General features: G+C 45.3%; 1 protein-coding gene across 2 annotated transcripts in view; it reads left to right on the top strand.

The window, feature by feature from the left end:
* The window catches only part of LOC115058016 (receptor-type tyrosine-protein phosphatase N2-like), a 148,492-nt gene that overhangs the window by 120,303 nt on the left and 12,784 nt on the right, over positions 1-15,405 (top strand). For both annotated transcript variants that reach the window (XM_029525300.1, XM_029525299.1), the window contains exons 15-19: positions 5,509-5,656; positions 7,223-7,296; positions 10,736-10,813; positions 12,948-13,067; positions 13,317-13,483. In XM_029525300.1, coding sequence (XP_029381160.1) covers positions 5,509-5,656; positions 7,223-7,296; positions 10,736-10,813; positions 12,948-13,067; positions 13,317-13,483 — 587 coding nt within the window. The remainder of the gene's footprint in view (positions 1-5,508; positions 5,657-7,222; positions 7,297-10,735; positions 10,814-12,947; positions 13,068-13,316; positions 13,484-15,405) is intronic.

Here is a 15,405-nt window from a genome sequence, read left to right as displayed (position 1 = left end):
TGTTTCCTGTACATCTCATTACACCCACAGTTTCTGGGCTTCTTTCTATCCCGCAGATGAAAATCTCCATTGAAGCTCGGTCGCATTTGGTTGCATGCTAACATAATTGCAATATATAGCTATTCACTTCAACCACCCACCACCCTCAGCACCGCCACCTCCCCCACCTTTCTCTCTCTGTCTCTGTGCATTATGAAGCTGCAGGCGAGATGTGACAGAGCGGACTTTTGATGTGTTCAATAGGCACAAAGATACTAATTACCCCTGAGATTTGCACCAGAGTTGCGTTCAAGAGAAACGTCTCTGTGCCACTGCAGGGAGCAGCTCTGTTGTTTTTGTTTGTTTGTCTATTTTTACTGCCCCAAACAGCTAAAATGTTTCTTTCACAAACCACAACACGACCTGACGAGCCCACCGATATGCCAAGGTCATTCTCTTTTCCTTTCTCTGGACTTCTTCAGGTACGTAGGCCTTCTTTGTCTGAGCCAGATGAAGACATCTCAGAAGGGGCAGCGTCACTTGAGAGATAAGAGGAGCGAATCTAAGATTTGCTCTCGTTAAGTATTCAGTTGGTGTGTGTGTGGGCCACAGTCTGGTCTGGGTGATTGCTGAATTTGGTACAATATAGAGACTAATATGTAAATGCTGTGAGGGATGGAGCGAGACCAAGCGAGTCTGATGTGGCTGCGATGATTAATACATTTTGTGTAGGTGATGAGATGAACGCCCTCTTGAATGATGATGCTCCACTTGAATCCCCTCCAAAGAAACTTCAAAGTTTTAAAAGACATTTTCCACTCTGTCCATCAATGTCTCATATATACAGTGAAGAGCGTTGAAGCGAGAGCCCATCCTCCATCCACAAAACAATACGGAGCCTTTAAATGTTCAAACGCTGAAGTCGGAGTGATGGTGATGAGCTCCCTCTCTAAGAAGCCGGTGCCGATGTCACCCATCGGTTTGTAAATTGCTCGTACCGTACTGATTTTTGAAGCCAGGATTAAAAGCATATTCGGAGGAGACAGTGGCGTCAGCTGTGGATCTGACCTAACGCAGATTTAAGGGTAAGATTTAAGGCATTTTTCACCCTGAGTCTACGCCTGCTTTATTTCAAAACATCACGTCAGTTGGCGCCAAACAAATAACACCTGACTTGACACGATTAGAGAAAGGTCAAAGTGACGACATTTAAACTGAGTTAGGTGTTGGAGGTGTTGTTGTAAATTAATCTGACTGCTGTGAATGCAGAGGCAGGAAAAAAAGCCTCTTTACTGCTTTTTAACTTTAAAGGAGTAAAGGCGGGTCATAGTAAAGGGAACAGCTGGCCACTGGCTGGTTCCACAATGTGACTCTTATTCATTCCAACACGAGGGAGATTTTCACCTCCACCGCCTTCATGAGGGAATCTGTAGGTCTGAAACATTATTCGGACACTTGGAGCTGTCAGAGAGATGGTTCTTGTAGTTTGTGAATTTTAGTTGCTCAAACCTCAAACTGCTGTAGTTTTATCTGTTACCTCCTGTTACCTGTCAGGTGTTGATTGAGATGGTGTGGATGAATGTAGGAAGAGAGAAAGAGACAGATCTCTAACTGTAAATATACGTAACCCAAGTGTCCTCTTTATAGAATAACTATATTGTGATATTCAACGATAATAAATATTGGTCGAGCTACCAATCTCATTATAAATTAGCCAGATTTCTCGGTCTCTCGTGGCCTCATGCACTCATTCAGGAGTGAGATAAGGACTGTTACGCTCACACAGTCATCAGATTGTATATTACATCCATTTTTATTGAGTCTGTTTTGTCAATGTTTTCATTTCGTAGTTGGATTATAAACATAAAATGGAAACTTTAATTGCGACTGTGCCGTTTAATACTGATGAAAACTGTCCAAATGGACTCAGTTTATTAGGAGCCTGCTGTGCTGACGAGGACTTGATGGTGTATTTAACGCTGAGGACGCCCCCCTGTTGCATCAAGGAAATAAAAAGGGAACGAGAAGCGAGGATCCGGGCGCAGTTTGTCAGTCGCAGGGCGCTCGTCATGGCAGGAAGTCATAATGTGTGATTCTCAGTTAATGAGAGGGAGCTTCGAACGGACAGCAACAGTTTGGAGAAGGAGAGCAGAGCTCTGATTGGCCAGATCGTCTCCAATAGAAACGTTAGCAGAGGGAAAGTCTCATTACGCTGCCGTAGATCTAAATGTCAGCCTCTCCGTGAAGAAAAAGAAAGAAGGCTGATAATCGTGTGTTAATATTTCCTTTTTTATAATCTCTTTCATGGATAATGTTTTCTTCCATTTTCTCCTTAGAGGTCGGAGGTCATCATTATGACCTCATAGTGACATTTGGTTGGTCGCAGTGATGAAGGCAGTTTGGGTGGATGGCCGGGTCAACTAAACGCATGAATACGACTCAGGAGAACTGTGTTCGATTCCCATGTGGACGAAGAAGTTCTGGTTGTTTTCAGTGGATGTAATGTTTTTGGTTTTTTTTTTTCAGGGGGGTCAAAAAAAGGCTGTGTAATGTTTTTCATGTCTAGTCATGACGTTGTTATGGTGAAGGAGGTATTGTTGTACCCCTGACAGACTCCTGTTGGTGCGTACTATCCGTAGAAACCCTCTGTCTCGGTCCCGCTTCTTTTTTTTTCTATTGAATTTCTGTTTTCCATTTTCCATCCGCTTCTGCTTCATCTTTTTATTTTTGCTTCCTGCGCTGAATTTTCTGTCAGTTTCCGACATTTTCACAAAAACGCCCGGCACTTGCCGGAGACCTCGTTTCAGATTCACATTGTGACGGCAAAAAGATGGGGATCCAAGTTGACACATTTGGAAGAATTTTTTTATTTTTTTCTCACGGTGGCGTCACAGTGAGGGACCAAATCCATCGCCTGGCGCCAGAGGAGCAAATATTTCATCCCAGCCACGCACTCGAGTGAGCCAACTGTTGAGCCATTAATAAAAATCCAAGGCATCGGAGAGAGAGAGAGACAGAAAGAGGAATAACATGGTGCCCCACCTCTGTCCTCTCCACCCCCACCCCACCTCCCAAAAAAATTAATTGCCTTTCGTAAACCCAAGCAAATTCCATGTCATCATCCACCCACCGATTTTAATTTGAGGAGAAGCAGCTTTCACCATCTTATCTAAGTTAATGTACTACTTGGTCCCATGTGACGGGGACAGAGCACCCTCCACCCCTCTCCACCCCCCAACACCCCCACACATCCTCTCTCCTTGTGTCTTAAGAGGATTAGTTGACTCTATATATAAAGCACATTATCTAGTCTTTTGTTGTGGCCCAACTAAGTGTTATAGATTATATGCAGCAGGAGCCTCCATTGAGATTTACCGTGCTGGGTTTTGTTTTTTGTTTTTTTTGTTTTTCTCTCCCCGTGGCGGACGCCCCCCCCCCTCAGCCCCGGTTTGATTGGCCAGAGGACGAGCAGGCTGCAGGAAGTGGGTGTTAAATCGATCTAACGTGGTCAGCTGAGCAGGAGATGTTTTGACTGAAATGAGACACCTCTGATATGACTCATGGATCCCGATGAACTGACGGAGGCTGTTTTCATTGAGGAGACATACAGCAGACGTGGAAATGCTTCAGTTTGGTGCCTTCAAACTGAGGCGACTGTCTTCCTTCCTTTCCTGCTGAATAACAGTATCCCACGTTGGTTTTTCTTTCTTCAACCTCTCCTCCTCTTCCCTTCACTCTGTGCCGATCCAAAATGGCCGCCGCATTACGTCACCTCACCATGAATCTTACAGGTGTTCACACGATGCTTCGGAGCCACAATGGCGGCCCGGGCTGAGCCTTGTACGTTGCGTAGCAGTTTTTATTGAGCACCTTTGGCAGCTGTAAGCACCCTCAAACCCCAGCGCCCCATGCCCCCCCCCTCACCACCACCACCACCACCATCGCAGTAAGGGGATTATTCAGTGTTTGGCCGACACATGGTGCTCTCAGCACCTCCTGATTGGATTGCAATAATCCCTTTACACAGCCACAAAACCCTATTACTCTGGCATTAGAGAGGGAGGGAATTGGTGGGGGGGGGCATCTGATGTAGGACGGTGTGTGTGTGTGTGTGTGTTTTCTGTAAGACTGCATTCATTTCTGTGTCTTCCTGCTTTTCTATTCCCTTTCTTTTGTGTTACCGTGTGTGTAGCGGTGGTCCAAGTGTGTGTAGTTGTGAGTGACCTTATAAAAAACATTTATGTGCTTTATGTGCATTTTCCTCCGTGTGTGTGTCTGTGTGCGTGTTGTGTGTCTCTTTTTGAAGGAGTCGGACCTCCTGCTGGGGATAAGCGGCTGTGTGCAGGTGGAGAGTCGCAGCTCGCGGCTTCATGTTACATCATCGCTGCTTTTAGCAGCTCCAAAGCAAATGCAATAGAGAGCTGATATGATAACAAGGAGCAGCTTGAGTTACACTGTCTGTGTGTGTGTGTGTGTGTGTGTCTGATATGTTTTCAGCTGTACACAATGCAGCTTTGAAGCCTGCTGCTCACGATCGGCCCGACCAGCTACATGTAGGCTCTTGTAGTTTGTGTTGAGTGACGTGATGATCTTGTGTATGAATTGGATCGGGAGTCGTCTTCATTCCTGCCTTTTTTAACAAACTCCTCTCATTTCAGTGAAAAACCATTAGGCCTTTTTTGGAAGCTAATTCTGATTAAGATCGGCCCCATTTGTAACTGCCGCCATAAATCATGTGCTGAGCCATTTAAAGAACCACACCAGCTCATTTCGCTCCCTCATCCATTACAAACCATCGTGCTTCCATATATTTAGTGCGCTTCGTGGGCTGCTGAAAAAACAAAAGCTACAGCCTGCAGCATCGTCTCATTGCTAACCTGCTAGCCTCATCAAGCATTAATATATTGTTGGATCCGTAATAAAATACATACAGTTTCAATGCTCATGGAGAATCAGTGAGAAGGAAGGAAGTTTAGAAAACCGCAGATGTGGAATCAGAATCAGAGGCCCAGAAGAGACCTGAAGGTTTTTCATTCTCCTGTAAATATCACCATGTGAGAGCTTACCTTTCTTCTGCAGTTTCAGTTGTAAATTGAAGTGGACCCCATCCATCTGCTGCCTTAAGCAGGTTAAAACAGTATTATCTTTGTTTTCTTCTTCACCTCAGTGCGGTGCCAGATGGGTGTGATTCGACACTTTGGAAAACAGTTAGAACGTTTAAAAAGTTGATTGGCAATCGCAGGAATGAGCTTGACGTTTTAGCCGTCGATTTTTTTCTTCAGCTGGCTCCAGAGACCAACAGCCTGCCAGAAACTTTATCCGAGTTGATTACGGAGTTAAAATCACAGGCTGGTTCGTGAATAGTTTCAGATCAGTTGGAACCTCCTTCCTGAGAGGTAGATTCTGTCCATCAGGCAGACAAAGCTGAGCTCAGCCAAAGCTTCATGCAAACACCGTCCTGATGGTGAAGGTGTATCAGTACAAACTGAGCTCAGTTCTCCACCTCCTCTCCCTACTTGTCTCCTTCAGTCCTACATGGAGGATCACCTGAAGAACAAGGACCGCCTGGAGAAGGAGTGGGAGGCGCTGTGTGCTTATCAGGCTGAGCCCAGCGGCTGCACCGTCGGCCTGAAGGACGGCAACGCCAAGAAGAACCGCTCCGCCGCGGTCGTGGCATGTAAGTGATGAACTCTTATCTGCTTTTGATTCTGGTGGCAGCATTCAGATACCGATCATCAATAATCACTCTGTCGTCAGGTGGCCGTCAAAACGCCACATTGGCCAACTGAGATTGTGGCGTTTCGCTGATGTTCAGCAGACATCGGGTATGATTTTAAATCAGGATCATCTCGACCTGAGACGTTTGCTTGATGCTAATTCATAATGTAACTTTAAAATTTAAACTTTAAAAAACTTCAGAACAAAAGATAGCCTGCAAGCTATCTACGTCTGACCTATAAATGATCTATTGCACTTGAAGAAAAATTCCTTTTGGGGTATTTAAGTTAGAAATCATCAGTAGTGGCCAGCCCACAGATTTATGTTCCCGTCGCGGCTTCAAAGATAAATGTAGAAAATCTCCTCAGACAGCACCTCCCCTTAACACCTGAACTCGGCTGAATAGCAGCTTTTTAGCACTTTCTGGTCACATCTTCATCTGATTTCCTTGAACTTATCAAATAGATGTGCTTACGCCGAGGTATCTGACTGCACTGAAGGTCGTAAGTCATTTTGGAAAGAGGCACCTGCCAAATGAGTAACTTTATTATCAAAATGGAAATCAAACAAAGACTCTGGTCTTTAGTCCCACGTATCGTTAAAAAAGATTTTTCTCTGTTTACCCTCCAATCTTTGTCTTAATTTTCTGTCTCTCTACCGAGCTTTGACAGTTACACCTCATGTTGCCCTTCAAACTGCCTCTCCACAGCACTCCCCCTACATTCTGAGCCTGGCCTGTATTATCAGAACGCAGGGGCAGATGCAGCGAGCAGAAGGGTTGTAAATTAGTTTTCTATTAAAGCTCTCCTGCACCGACCTCATCAATGATTAAAAATTTCTAAGCTTCTGTGGAAATAGCCCATCTGAAAAAGTGCTGTCCCATTCTCTCCACCAGGCCAGGGCTTAATGAAATCCAGGTTGTCAGCAGGGAAAGCAGTTTGTCAGGAATAAATTGCGCTTCCTATTTGAAGCACCACTGGTTCCCCCCAGAAAGATTTTCCAAACTGTTACTGCAGGCTGGAGAGGGCAGTGAACTGTTGGTGACGGAGGGCAGCTCTCCGTGAAGCTGAGAGAGACCAGATTCGTCCTAAACATTCAGTGTTTTACTGACACACACACACAAAAAGCAGATTTTGTTCAAAACCTTTGGATGTTCCAGTGAAATGAAATCCCGCCAGTTTGATGAAAGCTCGGACAGACTCACCCGTCGGGAGTTTCTGAAGTTGAGCCTCATGACTGTGAAGTGCGAAGCAGCTTGTAGGTGTCAGTCAGAGATCACCTGGTGAAATCTCTGAGCAAAGCTCAGACAACATCAAGGAAATCTCCCCGGTGGTTTTTCAATGCTGCTTGTATCGTGAGGTGAAAAGCTCTTTTGGTCACAGAAACATTTTCATTTAGATGCTTGTGGAAATGCACATCAAGGCTACAGCGAGAGTCCTGTCTCCTCAGCAGACGTGGGGAGAAACTCTCCTTTACAGTGCATTTGTCAAACAAAACGCACTGAGTTCCTCTGTTTGTGTTCCAGACGATCACTCCAGAATCACCTTGAAGGTGGAGAACAGCCAAGGCAGCTCTGATTACATCAACGCCAGCCCCATCGTAAGTACCCCCTCTGCATACTAACTCTGAGCACTACTACGCCGAGCTCCCACGGTCCCCACGGGGCGGCGGCACCCGAACAAAGGCAGCGTAGCGTCGTACAATATAAATTTTGATGCAACGCTTGCTTAGCTTCAGCTCCAGCAGCCTCCACGCCGGTGTGCACGTTCTGCACCATGAATATTAATGCTTGTTACACAGAAAACACCCCCGAGTGAGTATCCGCTCAGGGAAGGACGCGCAAACGGCTCTCGGCTCACTTCTTCTCATTCCTGAAACAAAAATGTATAAATAAATAAAAATTGATCTGCGGGGTCTGGGGAAATGATTGTTTTTGACCTTGGGTTATGCTAATGAGACACTCGTTTGTGTTTACCGCTGCGATGCGCTCGACTCGCCGGGGCCCTTCCTTCGTCTCGGCGCTGCTTTAAGCAGCTAAACAGCCCACACGAAGGAGGAAGGAGGAAGAAAAGAGCCGCGTGAATCCAGTGAGCGAGTGTATCAATTTGGAAACCAGTGTTAGAATAGTAGGTTTATGTTCCCCCTCGAGGCAGATACAGTGGTATTCCATTAAAAGCAACAGAAACGCTATGCATTTCAAATCTGGGCGTCACACCAAGAAGTGGCTGCGTGTGTGAGAGAGAGAGAGAGAGAGAGAGAGAGAACGAATCAAAAGTTTCCAGGAACAAAAGAGAAACCTGCTCAAATGTCGAAAACACCACGATGCAAAAACAGCTGCAGCACATGCACAAAAGAAACACGCCGATAAATCAGACCACAGCACGCAAACACACACACACACGTTCACCACTCACACATATTAAAGAGTGAGCGTGTGTGTGCACGGTGAGTTATTCAAAGAGCCTCAGCTGGTGGTTTGGTTTTCTCTTGAACCTCATTTAGCTTTGTTTATACTTCACTTAATGCTCAGTGCTGATGCGTTCAGGTCCTGATCCTGGTTTTGGTTTGGGACCAGCTGATGTTAAACATTCATTCTGTCTCTGACCATCAGGGGGCGACGTCATTGGCTGCAAAAAGCAGTCAGATGGTACTGAAGTCTATGGGAAAATGTTCCTCCTCCTCCCCAGTAAACGTTTTCCTTCAAATATTTTTTCTTCTGCGTTTGAAATCACAAACTTGGGGCTTCAAAGCAGCAACTTCCAAAATCCAGTTTATTCTGAAAGCCAGATCTGATTTGTAGGTCGATACAGACGGAGTTACAACGTTTAGCCAAAAAATAAATAAAAATAAACACAGGATGATTTATGTTCATCAACCAGATGTCGTCTTCTGGTTTAACTCACGTAAAACCACACGAAGCACATTAATTGTTCGTCTTCATAATGACAATTCCCGAACATGGTTTTATTTCCAAACTCACACACAGTTACAGCTAATTCATTTTGCTGCCAGCTAAGAGTTGTCTGTTAGTGCGCACACACACAATCACACACACACACACACACCTTCACCCCCACTGAGGTGTCAGACTGTAGTAATAGTGGGCTCCATCCTGAAACTTCATCACACACACACCGTTTGAGTGTACCTCCCTCTTTCCAAATGACAAAAAACAATAACAGTTATAATTATGTTTCTCAGATCTCCCCATTTTTGTTCCTAATTAAAGACGACACACACACACGCACACTTTGTTGTGCGTCTGCAGACTGATAACAGAAATATGTAGTGTTGTCTCTTTTCTTTGACCTCCTTCATTTCTTAACCGTCCAACTTTTTTCCTATCGTGCTTTCTTTCTCGATTCTTCTTCTGGTTCCCTTCATCCTTCTCTGTCTATTTTCCAGGCCGTAACTCTCAAGGGGGGACAATTTTAACGACTGCATAAAGACATGTCCCCGAACTTTGTTAGCCTTCTGTACGATCGCAAAAAAAGACGTAAGAGTATCCATGATGGCAGAATGTTAAAACAGTGGAAAATCCCCACATCTACCAGAATACTGCCATCTAATGCTGTCAGGCCAGTGATCTGGAATCTCTCTTTGTTTTATCTGTTTTTAAAAATGAAGCTCCCAGGCTGAAGGGACGGGGTTATCCACGTACATAAAGACTGTTTGAATTCAGAGGCTGCATTTAAAGATCGACTGTCCTATTTTGAAGGAACTCACAACAACTTACTGCAACTCATGACATTTAACTGTGTCCTGATTTTTCATTGTTGTTAATTATGACATTTTAATTAACTCTCTCCCAGCACATGAATCATGATGACAAAATCTCTGTTCTCAGGATTTACATTCTTCAGACATCTTTAAACGCTCTCTCTCCCTCCAGCTATGTTTTTCACCATGATGCCTTTCCAGCTGTAGATGCTTTTTAATGAGGCGCTGTGTCACCTTTTCTCTCTTCTGGTTCCTACATGTTAAGTTCATTAGAGGTGCATTATTTGTTTGGCATTCATGATGGGAACACAAAACCATTAAAGACAATTCTGCTCGCGGAAAAGCCCCTGAATTTGTCTGTCTTCCCTCCGTAATTGCTTCCAGCTAAATTGGTCTCGCCAATTATTACATTTACCCTACAATTTGCATGGTAATAGGCAGGGGCGTCACTCACTTCCCCACAAATTCACCTCACGTTCCACTCCCGACGCCTTCGCCATCCTTCTGTAATTTCCATTAAGTTCAGGAGGAAGTCTAATTTACTTAAAAAAAAAAAAAAAAAACTCACAGAGAAGCTGCCAGCTGTGAATGGAAGAACCACAAAACGTAAAAGTAAGAGTATAAATTATGATCCCTTATAGAAGAAACCAGCTGAGCAGAAAGACCCGATGATTTAACGTTTCCCACACGTTGGCTGAAAATGTAAATATGTTCTGAAAACTTTCCAAACAAATTCACTATAATTCCTTTTTTATTATTATTATTATTAAACCGTCACCCTTTGTGCTGCTGTGACAAATTTTAATTTCCTCTCCAGGTATCAATAAAGATTATCTTATCTCATTTCATCTCATCTTATCTCGAAAGTTGAATTTACTTCAAAAGTTAGATTGTTACTTCAACAGGACGTCGTTCTTTTCGCCTTTCACTGGAATACTTCTGTCCCGTCAAACACCAGCAGCTGGACTGCGGTCCAGACCCAGATGTTGTCTGATCCGAAACTGGACTGACAACCAGACAGTTACTGACAATATTTAAATGCTGAGTGTTTCTGGCTTTCACTGTTTCCCATTTCAGTGGCCAAATCCTTTAGAAGCTACATTTATTGGCCGAAAGCGTCGCAGTCTGTGTGAGCGTCCCCAAGATTCATTTCTCTGGTGAAACCGCAGAACGCTAACAGACAGCCTGAGGGTAACTCTGACTCCGCGGGGGCCAAACTGTCGTGTTTTTTCTGTGATGTGAATTATTATATTTTAATTAACTTGGCTGCCGGGACATGAGTCATGATGACATCATCTCTCCTCCGTCTGCCCCGCAGATGGATCACGACCCCAGGAACCCGGCCTACATTGCCACTCAAGGCCCCCTTCCCTCGACAGTGGCGGACTTCTGGCAGGTAAAAACACACACACACACACACACACACACATCTACACACAGACACACACACAGGAACTAAAAATCAATAGTCTGTTCTCTTAAACAAGAGTTCACAGATTTGTATTAGTGCAGCGACCCAAAGGGGAGACCAGCTAGTTCTGTGGCTGTCATTGTTAATCTCTCTTTCACCGTCATGCTCACTTCCCAACAACACTACACAAACACACACACACACAACCAGTCGACAGTGAGACACATTGTGAATGCAGCAGACAGCAAACTCTTCTCCCACTGTCCCAAATATTAGATTGGATCCGAAACCAAGTCCAGGAGATCAATAAGTTATTCTTTCCAGTTGAGGTGTGTGTTCGTGTGTGTCTGTGAGTGTTAGGTGTGTAGGAAAGGAAAGGCCTCTTTGTCAAACATCTTGTGTCCCTGCTGTGCTCTCGCTGGTGAGCAGAATAAAAAGAGAGGAACGTCCTGCAGCTGCTCAGCTCGATTGAAATATAAAAGACAAGCTCATTTAAAATCTGCCAAGAAATTTCTCACATATCCTTTTTTTACGTCCTTTTTTTGGTGCTGAAGCATCAAGGTCACCGACCGTGAGTGTGCAGAACTCGTAGTACTTCGCTGACGATGCTGCGATGCCACACAAACACACTGCAATGCTGTCGGGTTGTGGTGCGGGGAGAGGCTGTTGTGTGTTGTTACTTTACTGTCGTTCTGGTGTCAAACCCTCCGTCCAGTAAGAGCAGGAGCTCCGTGGAGCTACTGAGATGCACTTAACTGCACGAGCCGGAGTCGTTTTTAACTGGAAATAAAACGCTCAACAAAACAGCCTCCATAGAAACCATCAAGTCACCAGATCTGCTGCTCATCAGGCATGCAGCTCGGAGTTTCAGGTCTCTGTGTTTAACCAGGCTTCCTGCTGTCCTGTAACCAGCATGACTGAGTCCCGTCGGGCTCCTGACTCACTAGCTGCTGAGGTTATTACGCCGATTATCTCCGGTTACACGACGGCACACCAGCCTCCGCCGACAAGAAGTACAAACGAGGATTCAGCTTTCCGCTGAATAAATAAGGGTTTAAATAAAATTAGCATTTTAACAAACCTGAAGTTTCACAAGTAGGAAATCATCATCATCACGTTCTCACCTCGTCAGCTAAACTGAATTAACACCCTTCCTAAAAACAAAAAACTGCACAGTCACGTCTTTAGATGCTTGAGAGCAATCAGGGAGGCAGTGGGGGTCGAGAGGAAGTGGCAATTCAAAAGCTGCCGTAATTAACTAATTATTAAGTCAGTTAAATCTTCGCCAAGGTGTGGCGGCGCTCTGGACTCGACGGCAGGTGTAGCCATCTTGATTATCTAACTCGATGATGTGGGAGCGGGATTGTTTTATGGCTTCCATTAACGGCCCGACGGTTACCCTGTGATCACAGATGAATGGATCTCCAGAGCCGGCCCACCCTCCGGCTGTGAGAATATGACTGCCAGCAGGAAATAAACGACCACACGACCGACCTCGCCGTGGAATGATCCAGCTGGGGGCGGCCATTACTTTTCGTGCCGCAGCCCCTTTCACTGGCCTGCGGTTTCTCACCAAAGTTTGAGGCTCAAGTGTTTGCTTTCAAACGTAGATTTAATTTCTCCTTCCCGCCCCCAAAACAGATGCATCCACCCTCCCAGAATGCCAGATAGCAAAAAGTTTTAACTAATTATGGACCGATATTCAAGCGAGTGGGCGAGCGGGGACAAATGTCACTCTTCTCTTGGCAGATTATGGGAATTGTTGACAGCTTCGTGTAAGAGCTCGTTCCAAATCAAGGCCGCCGTGCGACTCCCGCTCTCAGGAAACGGCTGAGTGCTCGACATGTTAACTAACTTCAAAAGGAACTTCAAGTAACATAAATCACCAACTGGAAACCTGATCATCAGTACTTACAAGTCAGGCCTGTGAAAAATGTGTAAATACAAGTACGTACCGTCACAGAGAGCAGCAGGCGAGTTTACTGCTGTGGAGATAAACAAACTCACTGGGGCGGAAATGTTAAGTATCCCGTGAAAAACAAAATTCAAACATTTAATTTAATAAACACTTCTCTCCACAAATAAATACATCCCACTTCGCGGCCCGTTCTGTTTGCAGATGGTCTGGGAGAACGGCTGCGTGGTCATCGTCATGCTGACGCCTCTCGTCGAGAGCGGGGTGAAGCAGTGCTACCACTACTGGCCCGACGAGGGGTCCAACCTGTACCACATCTACGAGGTAAACAGTCCCAGCGTGTGTTTTAGAAAAACATCAAACATTTTCCCCTCGCTCCCTTTTGGAAACTTGGTTAAGACAATTTTGGGAAATCTGATTGTCTGTATGTGATTATTTAGTGATTGTAGTTGATATTTGGAGGAATTATAGTTATGTATCACTAAACAGATTTGACCTTTCCCTAATTTTTATCGTTCAGTAAGCACAGATGTGATTGTTTTACGGAACTGGACATCTCATATATACCTGCAGGTCAACCTGGTGTCCGAACACATCTGGTGCGACGACTTCCTGGTTCGTAGCTTCTACCTGAAGAACATGCAGACCAACGAGACACGGACCGTCACCCAGTTCCACTTCCTGACCTGGCTCAACCAGAACATCCCGGAAACCAGCCGGACTCTCCTCGACTTCCGCAGGTAGGGACCTCCAAAGACATGAAGGTGTTTCCCCGTCACCACTTTGGTTCTTCCTGCGGTCCTGTTTTATCGCCGCTGTTGGCCTGAGGAGGAACCAAAGAGGATCCCTCAGCAGCTTCCCACCACACATTCCAAATGATATTCCCAGACGGCACACAGACCAAGACACAGCCCAACACGCCACATCCGGCTTTTTAACCACGACGTTGCTTTTCAACCTCTTTTAGGCGTTTCACTTAAAGAGTGTCTTTGAAAATGCAAAAAGTACATTAGACTGTTTCTAATGTTGATAGCAAAAGCACTGAGGTTTTAGAAGAAACCTTGAAGAAACCTTTTTTTTTTTAAAGAGGAGAATTCACTTTGAGGGCAGGATTTGTTTCCGCAGCAGAACTGACGGACACCACTTTGTATGTCGTTCCAGTCAATATTTCAAAGTGAGCTTTGGTTCTATGTCACTTTGTGCTTCCTTTGGTGAACAAAGCAAACTGACGTCTGTAAAAAAGTCCTCTAAAACGACGTAAGAGACGCCCAAATTTTTGTGTAATTGTAGCTGGTGACGACCTTTTTGTCGTTTGGCATACTCTCCAAATAAACTCTGCCGTTACACAAAAGTCTGAAAGAAAAGTGGGAAATCGGCAAACTGAGGGAAAAAAAAAAAAAACCGTGGTTGCAGTTGAAAGGCTGTCAGCGTGAATGCACAGCTGATGGCGGCGGACACACTTCTATATCACATTTGGGTTTTTATTGGGAACGTTAAAGTAGAAAGCTCTGGACTTTGTTTGTTCCTCCACTGAACCACAGACTCTTCGGGTTTGTGTGGATAATAACTTCAACCCTCTGCCTTCTCCAGGAGTTTTCACTCGTGACCCTGAAGGTGCAGGCGGACACAAAATATCTGTATATATCCTCGAACATCCCGGGCATTTTCCACTCGATAAGGGTGTAATTGAGGATGCATTGAGGGAACTCTGCCGGAGCGATCCTTTATCTCTGGCGCCTTTATAGCAGCTCTCCTCCCTCTCCACTTCGACCTCTTTTAAACTGATATACTGTATTGCCTATTAGGTATGAGCTGCCCCGGCCCTCTTTTTTCTCTGATTCACTGAGGATTTTGTGGAGCGATAGACCCGGGCTCGGGTTTTATATATAGGCCCGGAGTTGCCACGTTGCTGCTGCACATCAATTAGGTGAGATATCAAGACGGAGAGAGTTTGTGGTCACGGCCATTATAAAAGGTCTGGTGGGCGTCACCACCCACCAACAGTTAGGAAATATTGCCTTTACTCACAGGGTGCCGGGGTCAGAGCACAATGAAGAAAACACAGAGGGAGATATTTTTCACTTTTACTGCCGCGGATGTGGTACTTTCACAGCAACAGCCCTTCCCCACTTCCTCTTTTTCCACCTCGATGGTCTCAGGATGGCATCTGAAATATCTCTCCCTCCTTTGTGCTGGTGCCAGCATGCTGTCTTTTTTTTTGTGTTGTTGTTGTTTTGGTTGTTTGTTTGTTTTTACTCTTATAACCTCACTCACAACTGACTGAGCCAACGCATTGCTTTACAAATCCTCCCCCTCCCCGTTTTACCAGCTAACTAGCGGTTGCCAGTGTCATTTTTGTGATGTTGCAGCTAGTAATATAAGCCCAGTTGCATAGTCACAAAAGTGATCATTGGAGACTGTGACTCTGCAACCAAGGGGCCTCACGGACCCCCCCCCCCTTTTGCCCCTTCCCTTTTTACTCCTCTTTTATTGCCCTCTTCTCCTCACCTTCCTCTGCCCTCCTTCTTCTCTTTCCCCCCTCGCTGTGCCCGGTGACCTGAAAAGACCTCTTGCCTTTTTGCTTGCTCATGGTTTGCTCGACTGCCTTCAACCTCCCAACCCCCGCCTTACCCCCCCCCACCACTCTCTCTCTCTTTCTTAG

Source organism: Echeneis naucrates, chromosome 17, assembly GCF_900963305.1.
Source record: "Echeneis naucrates chromosome 17, fEcheNa1.1, whole genome shotgun sequence".
Lineage (NCBI taxonomy): Eukaryota > Metazoa > Chordata > Actinopteri > Carangiformes > Echeneidae > Echeneis > Echeneis naucrates.
This window is presented reverse-complemented; position numbering and strand designations above follow the sequence as displayed.